Here is a 10,104-nt window from a genome sequence, read left to right as displayed (position 1 = left end):
GAGATAAGGACAGGAATATAATGAGTCTTTGAAATTGGGAAATATTTAACGAATGTGAGGTAAATAAAGCATAATAAAGTAAAATAACTCCCCTTTCGTCCACATGATGGCGCTGGAAACCGCTAGTTGTTGTTGGTTTTTTTTTTTTTTTTAACAACAAAGGAATACAGCGAGTTTATTTTCCTGAGAAAGGAAAAAAGCCACTCCATTTTTTCACTCTGCTGCTGAAACATAAAAGGTGAGCAAATACAAAATTGTGTAAAATTGGGAATTAAATATCCAAGTGCTATATGGTAGTGCAATAGGTATTTGAAAGTTGATACAAATTTGCGATGGTATATTATCAGAGAAAAAGTCCAGGATCTCAGCGCCTGCTGCTATTGCTTCTGCTCCTCGTAGCCTTGGAATCGGGGAGCGGCCAGGTTCACTACTCGGTCTCCGAGGAGGCCAAACACGGCACCTTCGTGGGCCGCATCGCCCAGGACCTGGGACTGGAGCTGGCAGAGCTGGTGCCTCGCCTGTTCCGGATTGCATCCAAAGGCCGCAGGGACCTTCTGGAGGTAAATCTGCAGAATGGCATTTTGTTTGTGAATTCTCGGATCGACCGGGAGGAGCTGTGCGGGCGGAGAGCGGAATGCAGCATCCACCTGGAGGTGATCGTGGACGGGCCGCTGCAGGTGTTCCATGTGGAGGTGGAGGTGAAGGACATTAACGACAACCCGCCAAGGTTCTTGCGACAAGAACAAACACTATTTATACTAGAGTCAAGAAGAGCGGATTCCCGGTTTCCGCTAGAGGGCGCGTCTGATGTGGATATCGGAAGAAACGCAGAATTGAGATACAAGTTACAAGCAAATGAGTATTTTGACTTGGATGTTAAAACAAACGAAGAGGAAACAAACTTTTTAGAGCTAGTTTTGAAGAAACCAGTAGATAGGGAAGAAACGCAAGAACATCGTTTATTGCTGATTGCAATTGATGGAGGAAAACCTGAACTAACAGGTACAGTTCAGTTATTGATCAATGTTTTGGATGCGAATGATAATGCTCCAGAATTTGATAAATCAATTTATACTGTCAGATTACTGGAAAATGCACCGAATGGGACACTAGTTATTAAACTGAACGCCTCAGATGCAGATGAGGGCATTAATAAGGAAATAGTGTATCTCTTTAACAATCTTGTTCTTGACAATGTAAAATCTAAATTTGCGATCAATTCTAATAGTGGGGAAATAACAGTTACAGGAAAACTGGATTATGAAGACTGTAATTTATATGAAATTAATATTGATGCTGTTGATAAAAGTTCATTCCCATTAACTGGACACTGCAAAGTAATAGTGAAACTGCTGGATGAAAATGATAATATCCCAGAGATGGTCATAACCTCCCTATCTCTGCCTGTGCAAGAGGACGCTCCACTGGGCACCGTCATTGCCCTCATCAGTCTATCAGATCTCGACTCTGGTGCCAATGGACAGGTGACCTGCTCTGTGACGTCTGATGTTCCTTTTAAGCTGGTGTCCACCTTCAAGAATTACTATTCCCTAGTGCTGGACAGCGACTTGGATCGTGAGCGCTTGGCAAAATATGATGTGGTGCTGACTGCGAGGGACGGGGGCTCGCCTGCCTTGTCCACCACGACCAGCGTGTCCGTGGAGGTGGCCGACGTGAACGACAACGCGCCCGCGTTCGCGCAGCACGAGTACACGGTGTTCGTGAAGGAGAACAACCCGCCCGGCTGCCACATCTTCACCGTGTCGGCGCGGGACGCGGACGCGCAGGAGAACGCGCTGGTGTCCTACTCGCTGGTGGAGCGGCGGGTGGGCGAGCGCGCGCTGTCGAGCTATGTGTCGGTGCACGCGGAGAGCGGCAAGGTGTACGCGCTGCAGCCGCTGGACCACGAGGAGCTGGAGCTGCTGCAGTTCCAGGTGAGCGCGCGCGACGCGGGCGTGCCGCCCCTGGGCAGCAACGTGACGCTGCAGGTGTTCGTGCTGGACGAGAACGACAACGCGCCTGCGCTGCTGCCGCCCGGGCCGGGCGGAGGACCGAGCGCGGTGAGCCAGGTGGTGTCGAGGTCCGTGGGCGCGGGCCACGTGGTGGCGAAGGTGCGCGCGGTGGACGCGGACTCGGGCTACAACGCGTGGCTGTCGTACGAGCTGCAGCCGGCGGCGGGCGGCGCGCGCAGCCCGTTCCGCGTGGGGCTGTACACCGGCGAGATCAGCACGACGCGCGCCCTGGACGAGGCGGACGCGCCGCGCCAGCGCCTGCTGGTGCTGGTGAAGGACCACGGCGAGCCGGCGCTGACGGCCACGGCCACCGTGCTGCTGTCGCTGGAGGACAGCGGCCAGGCGCCCAAGGCCTCTTCGCGGGCGTTGTCTGGTGCAGCTGGCGCAGAGACGGCGTTCGTGGATGTGAACGTGTACCTGATCATCGCCATCTGCGCGGTGTCCAGCCTGTTGGTGCTCACGCTGCTGCTGTACACGGCGCTGCGGTGCTCGGCGCCGCCCAGCGAGGGCGCGTGCGGGCCGGTGAAGCCCAGGCTGGTGTGCTCCAGCGCGGTGGGGAGCTGGTCTTACTCTCAGGAGAGGCGGCAGAGGGTGTGCTCTGGGGAGGAGCCTCCCAAGACCGACCTCATGGCCTTCAGTCCTAGCCTGCCTCAGGGTCCCATCTCTATGGACACAGTGAGTCTCAAAATCCTTATAGAAATTTTTCGTTATATGCTGCTGCTGCCAAGTCGCTTCAGTCGTGTCCGACTCTGTGCGACCCCATAGACGGCAGCCCACCAGGCTCCCCCGTCCCTGGGATTCTCCACGCGAGAATACTGGAGTGGGTTGCCATTGATTTCTCTAGATTTTCGTTATGTATTTAATATTAAATATTTAATATCCTTTATCTTCTCGTTTCATTTTTAAAATATGGCTTTATAAGTAGTTATTGTATCCTTTTAGATATAAATTCTCTTGGTACTAATTAATTTCTCTATACTTACAGTTATGCTTAAAATTTACTTTGTTGAAGACAACTGCTTTACATTATAGTGTTTATTTCAATAACAATGCCCTTTTTATGAGGTTTAAAGGCTTGAGTTCATGAACTGGTTTTCAGTTCACCATAGAAAATATTTCCAGATTGAAATTTTTAGTGAACATTTCAATTTTCAAATTTTAATGAGTATTATAGGAAGATACTTGTAAGATACATTCTTGGTGCTATCATTTGTTGTCAAAGTCCAGTATTGTAACTACATAGAAATATTGTAACACATCGTGGCAACTTGCCTTTTTTTCCTCCACTGACTATCCATTATTTGGTTTTGCTTGTTTGTTTTTGTTTGTTTTTGGTGGGTCTTCTTTGCTGCCCTTGGGCTTTTTCTAGTTTCTGAGAGTGCTGCCCTCTAGTTGGGGTGCGCAGGCTTCTCATTGCTGTGGCTTCTCTTGTTGCCGAGCACAGGCTTTAGGGTGCGCGGGCCTTACTAGTTGCAACTAGAGAGCTGTTTAGCCTGGGTTCAGTAGTCACCGCCCACAGACTAACTTGCTTCAGGGCACGTCGGATCTTCCCCATCCAGGGATTGAACCTGTGTCCTCTCCAACAGCAGGTGGGTTCATAACCACTAGACCACTAGGGAAGCCCCTATTTGAGTATTTTTGTTACACATATTGAATTAATTTTTCCAGTAATATTTGTGCATTGAATGACTCTTTCAAGTCTTGTTTAAATGTTAGCCTTGGCATACTTATGGTGAGTTTGATACTTATAATTTAAAATTTTTAGCTCTAGTGGCTTAGTTTTATACATTTTTTATTATAAAATATATGTCATGATTTAAAATGTTTTAAAATGTGTCCATTACACCTCCGACATCAAGCCACTTAATCAGTTCAGTTCAGTTGCTCAGTCGTGTCTGACTCTTTGTAACCTCATGGACTACAGCATGCCAGGCCTCCCTGTCTATCATCAACTCCCAGAGTCCACTCAAACTCATGTCCATTGAGTCGGTGATGCCATCCAACCATCTCATCCTCTGTCTTCCCCTTCTCCTCCTGCCCCCAATCCCTCCCAGTATCAGGGTCTTTTCCAATGAGTCAACTCTTCGCATCAGGTGGCCAAAGTATTGGAGTTTCAGCTTCAACATCAGTCCTTTCAATGAATATTCAGGACTGATTTCCTTTAGGATGGACTGGTTGGATCTCCTTGCAGTCCAAGGGACTCTCAAGAGTCTTCTCCAACACCATAGTTCAAACGCATCAATTCTTCGGCACTCAGCTTTCTTTATAGTCCAACTCTCACATCCATACATGACTACTGGAAAAGCCATAGCTTTTTTGGCAAAGTAATGTTTCTTCTTTTTAATATGCTGTCTTGGTCAGTCATAGCTTTTCTTCCAAGGAGCAAGGGTCTTTTCATTTCACGGCTGTAGTTACCATCTGCAGTGATTTTGGAGCCCCCCACAATAAAGTCTCTCATTGTTTCCATTGTTTGTGGATCACATACTGTTGAAGCCTGGCTTGGAGAATTTTGAGCATTATTTTGCTAGTGTGTTAGATGAGTGCAATTATGCAGTAGTTTGAACATTTTTTGGCATTGTCTTTCTTTGAGATTGGAATGAAAACTGACCTTTTCCAATCCTTTGGCCACTGCTGAGTTTTCCAAATTTGCTGGCATATTGAGTGCAGCACTTTCACGGCATCATCTTTTAGGATTTGAAATAGCTCAACTAAAATTCCATCACCTCCGCTAGCTTTGTTCATAGTGATGCTTCCCAAGGCCCACTTGACTTCGCATTCCTGGATGTCTGGCTCTAGGCCAGTGATCACACCAGCATCGTTATCTGGGTCATGATAATTTTTTTTGTATAGTTCTTCTGTATATTCTTGTCACCTCTTCTTAATATCTTTTTCTTCTGTTAGGTCCATACCATTTCTGTCCTCTATTGTGCCCATCTTTGCATGAAATGATTCCTTAGTATCTCTTTTTCTTGAAGAGATTTCTTGTCTTTCCCTTTCTATTGTTTTCCTCTATTTCTTTGCATTGATCGTTGAGGAAGGCTTTCTTATCTTTCCTTGCTGTTCTTTGGAATTCTGCATTCAGCTGCTTATACATTCCTTTTCTCCTTTGCCTTTAGCTTCTCTTGTTTTCTCAGCTATTTGTCAGGCCTCTTCAGATAATCATTTTTCCTTTTTTCACTTCTTTTTCTTCAGGATGGTCTTGATCACTGCCTCCTGTACAGTATCATGAACCTCCATCCATAGTTCTTCAGGCGCTTTATCAGATCTAACTCCTTGAATCTATATATAACTTCTACTGTATAATCGTAAGGGATTTGATTTAGGTCATTCCTGAATGGTCTAGTGGTTTTCCTTACTTTCTTCAATTTAAGTCTGAATTTTGCAATAAGGGGTTCATGATCTGAGCCACAGTCAGCTCCTGGCCTTGTTTTTGCTGACTGTATAGAGCTTCTTCATCTTTGGCTGCAAAGAAAATAATCAATCTGATTTCAGTATTGACCATCTGGTGATGTCCATGAGTAGAGTCTTCTCTTGTGTTGTTGGAAGAGGGTATTTGCTATGACTAATGTGTTCACTTCGAAAAACTCTTTTGTTAGCCTTTGCTGTTCTTCATTTTGTACTCCAAGGCCAAATTTGCCTGTTACTCTAGGTATCTCTTGACCTCCTACTTTTGCATTCCAGTCCCCTATGATGAAAAGGGCCTCTTTTTTGGGTGTTAATTCTAGAAGGTCTTGTAGGTCTTCATAGAACTGATCAACTTCAGCTTCTTCAGTGTTACTGGTTGGGACATAGACTTGGATTACTGTGATAGTGAATGGTTTGCCTTGGAAATGAACAGAGATCATTTGGTCATTTTTGAAGTTGCACCCAAGTATTGTATTTCTGACTCTTTTGTTGACTATGAGGGCTACTCCATTTCTTCTAAGGGATTCTTGCCCACAGTAGTAGATATAATGGTCGTCTGAGTTAAACTCGCCCATTCCAGTCCATTTTAGTTCACTGATTCCTAAAATGTCAGTGATCACTCTTGCCATCTCCTGTTTGATCACTTCCAATTTACCTTGATTCATGGTCCTAACATTCCAGGTTCCTATGCAATATTGTACTTTACAGGATCGGACTTTACTTCCATTACCAGTCACATCCAGCACTGGGCATTGTTTTTGATTTGGCTCCATCTCTTCATTCTTTCTGGAGTTACTTCTCTACTCTTCTCCAGTAGCGTTTTGGGCACCTACCAACCTGGGGAGCTCATCTTTCAGTGTCCTATCTTTTTGCCTTTTCATACTGTTCATGGGGTTCTCAACGCAAGAATACTGAAGTGGTTTGCCATTTCCTTCTTCAGTGGACCATGTTTTGTCAGAACTCTCCACCGTATACCTGCTCAAATATTTCAAATGTTCTAATTTCTTGGTTATTCTCCTAGAGAATTTTTACTATACAAATAAACTCTCTTCTCCCACTTTAAAACATAATGTTTGTATTGATTTTCCTTTCCTTCTTCATTTAATATAGTTTGTTTATTACTTAATGAGCTTTTTCATTCTTTTTTCTAATCCATGTTGTCCCATTTTGCAGCTGTATCATAATTCCCAACACCAATGTTAAGTGGAGCAATGATTAATTCTTCTCTTATTTTTTCTTTTTCAATTCACAAATTATTATATTAGTGAGAAATAATTGTGAATTCTCACAGCTGGGAAAATCTTAACTTTTTTTTTTAGTTAGAAGACATTTGTTTTTATTGTTGCCTTTTGATTTTAGATTAAAAAATACTGTATGATATAAACATCCCTCTTGAGTTTATTGTTTACTAATACATTTTTTTTACAACAAAGTCATACATTTTATCTGCTATAGGCAATAGTGCTCTTAATATCAAATACAGAGAACTATTTTTCTACACTTTTTGAAAAAACAGTATGGGCTTAGGCAGTAATGAATATTCCACATTTCATATGACAAAATGCCAATTTCCCTTTTTATTTCTTTTTCTATTTCTATATAGTCTCACATTTATTTAATTCTTAAATATATTTATAACATATTATTTAAACATTTCTAATACCTCATTCGGAGGTGATGGCACCCCACTCCAGTGCTCTTGCCTGGAAAATCCCATGGGCGGAGGAGCCTGGTAGGCTGGAGTCCATGGGGTTGAGAAGAGTCGGACATGACTGAGCAACTTCACTTTCACTTTTCACTTTAATGCATTGGAGAAGGAAATGGGAACCCACTCCAGTGTTCTTGCCTAGAGAATCCCAGGGACAGGGGAGCCTGGTGGGCTGCCGTCTATGGGGTCACACAGAGTCGGACACAACTGAAGCGACTCAGCAGCAGCAGCAGCAGCAGCAATACCTCATTACTTTGGGGGAAGTCCTATAAACGGAGAAGGTATTCTCACCATTGTGTGAATTTGTAGTTACCAGTTGTCAGCTTTTTAAAAATCAAGTTAATTCAATTTTGAAATATAAACTGATTTATAACTAAAATTTTTCTTTGCTGGGGAGGAAGTTGTTAATAAACTTCTTTTTTTCTGTACATAATCTTTTTCCTTGACTAGATGAACTATTTGAGTTAATAACTGAAAAAAAAAAATAAGATGTTTCTTATGAAGAAACCAGTATTTCCCTTTTCCAAAATTAATTTATTTTGTGTATATGATTTCAGTAACATTGTATAATTTTCTACCTGGAGTCAATAAATAGAATTATTGCAACTCTTCCAATTAATCAGATTATATTAGCAACCTTCTAAAAATTGCTAGGAACTTCAATAGAAAGAGAAACTTGATACTTTAACTATGTTAGAAGTTGATATTCAAAGAGACTCTTCATTTAGGGCAGCAATTTATGAAATACCTTAACCACTACAGAAAGCTTTCAACTAACAAGACTATACGGCAATGTAGATTTTGTCAAGGCTTATCTTCCTGTAAGCAAAGGAATCTTTTGCTTGGGGGTCTTAGTATTGGTTAGCAAATGAATTCTTTACTTACTAAAAGTAATTGTAATAGAAAGTCAGTGATAAGGACTACTACTTATCAGGATAAATATTAGATATTGGATATGTTATGTAATTTATGTAAGGTGTTCTCATGTTGGGGGTACTTTGTATTACAGTTGTCTCTGAGGATTATACAAGTACATCAGAATTCTGGAAAAGGGTGAGTGTTGGTGTGTATTTGAAAAATCTTTTTTATGACTTTCATTGTATCATTTAGAGAAAGCTTAATTATCTACAGCTGATGACAGTAAGGATGAATTCATGGTAAAATTGACATTTTGGCATGACTTTGATATGAGTGGAGCATTCTTTATGGGTAAAGGTGGAGATAATTTTTAAAAATTGAACAAAGATTGTATTGAGGAAGAAGGCAAGTAAGTGATCTACGTTGTCTGCAAAATAGAGATAATATTGGAAAATAGTTAAAAATAACACCAGAAATGTTGGCTTGTGATCACATCTCAGGTCACATAGAAGTGATTCTAATATCTTGGAATTTATTTGTTTAGTGCAATCCAATAGAAGCTGTACCCATGAAGATAAATATGGTGGTATGTGAAAAGACAGATGGGCTATAGGCCAACTTTGAATAGGACAAGTAGGGGACATGGAGTAATAAAAAAATCCATAGAGGTGACATGTAAAATGTTAATGCCATTAAAGGTGAATTTAAGGGTTTGAATTTGGGGAGTATTAATAATTTATCTTCATAACCTTTAAATTGTAATCAAATTATTTTCTGGGAGCTATCAGCATGTATAGGTAAAAATGATTATCACAACTATAGAAAAGAGAAAGGAAGATGTGAATTGGGGAATACCTTCAATATTCTTGTTTGAAATGTTGAAAGTGGATAAGAGCACTTCAATGAAAGCATGTAAGAGCTTGAAGCAGAAAGAAAAGGATAAGGTCATTTAGAAGCAGCTGAAGGGTCAAAGCAGCAAAGCACAATAGGTAGAAATTCCACAAGATTTTGCAGTGATGGAGAAGTATGCAAAGGAAAACGTTTTGAGGGGGAAACCTAGTAGAAGCTGTAGAGAAATTAAGAAATGCTCTAAAGATTATGTTCCCAAATTTTCATCCTCCATTATTAAATAAAAGAAACATTATTAGGAGCAGTTGATGTTCATTGAACAAAGAAAGAATGAACTTTGATCATCTATAAGGTCTTTAAAATTTGGCAAACTAGTACAGCCACTATGGAGAACAGTGTGGAGATTCCTCAAAAACTGGAAATAGAACTGCCATTTGATCCAGCAGTCACACTCCTGGGCATACACACCGAGGAAACCAGAATTGAAAGAGACACATGTGCTCCAATGTTCATCGCAGCACTGTTTATAATAGCCAGGACATGGAAGCGACCTAGATGTCCATCTGCAGATGAATGGATAAGAAAGCTTTGGTACATATACACAATGGAGTATTACTCAGCCATTAAAAAGAAAGCATTTGAACCAGTTCTAATGAGGTGGATGAAACTAGAGCCTATTATATATAGTGAAGTAAGCCAGAAAGAAAAATACCAATACAATATACTAATACATATATATGGAATTTAGAAAGATGGTAACCTGAACCCTGTATATGAGACTGCAAAAGAGACATAGGCATATAGAACAGTCTTTGGGACTCTGTGGGAGAGGGTGAGGGTGGGATGGTTTGGGAGAATGGCATTGAAACATGTATATTATCATATGTGAAATGAATTGCCAGTTCAGGGTGGATGCATGTTACAGGATGCTCGGGGCTGGTATGCGGGGATGACCCAGAGGGAGGATAAGGGGAGGAGGGAGGTGGGAGGGGGGTTCGGGAGGGAGAACTCATGTACACCCGGGGTGGATTCATGTCAATGTATGGCAAAAACAATCAATATAATACTGTAAAATAATTAGCCTCCAATAAAAAAAAAGAATGATAAAAAAAATAAATAAAATTTGGATAAAATTTGTTAATTTAAAATTACACTCTTTTATCAGAGAAAAATATAATTGCATATCTTGTGACAGAAATATATGCACATGTTTCTTCTCTACACAAAATATGGAGGATAATTTGCACTTCTAATTCCCACTTAAACTTTCTA

At 41.5% G+C, this 10,104-nt stretch overlaps 1 protein-coding gene across 1 annotated transcript; it reads left to right on the top strand.

Annotated features, from left to right (window-relative positions):
- The first annotated feature begins 332 nt into the window (after positions 1–332).
- Positions 333–3,404, top strand: LOC129558939 (protocadherin alpha-5-like). Its single transcript, XM_055430351.2, has 2 exons — positions 333–2,739; positions 3,382–3,404. Exons 1-2 carry the CDS (start codon positions 333–335, stop codon positions 3,402–3,404), a joined length of 2,430 nt encoding a protein of 809 aa, XP_055286326.2.
- Positions 3,405–10,104: the final 6,700 nt, after the last annotated feature.

Source organism: Moschus berezovskii, chromosome 8, assembly GCF_049115385.1.
Source record: "Moschus berezovskii isolate FMDL1 chromosome 8, NW_MosBer_1.0, whole genome shotgun sequence".
NCBI lineage: Eukaryota > Metazoa > Chordata > Mammalia > Artiodactyla > Moschidae > Moschus > Moschus berezovskii.
Note: the sequence above shows the minus strand (reverse complement) of the source record. Positions and strands in the feature narration are given on the sequence as shown.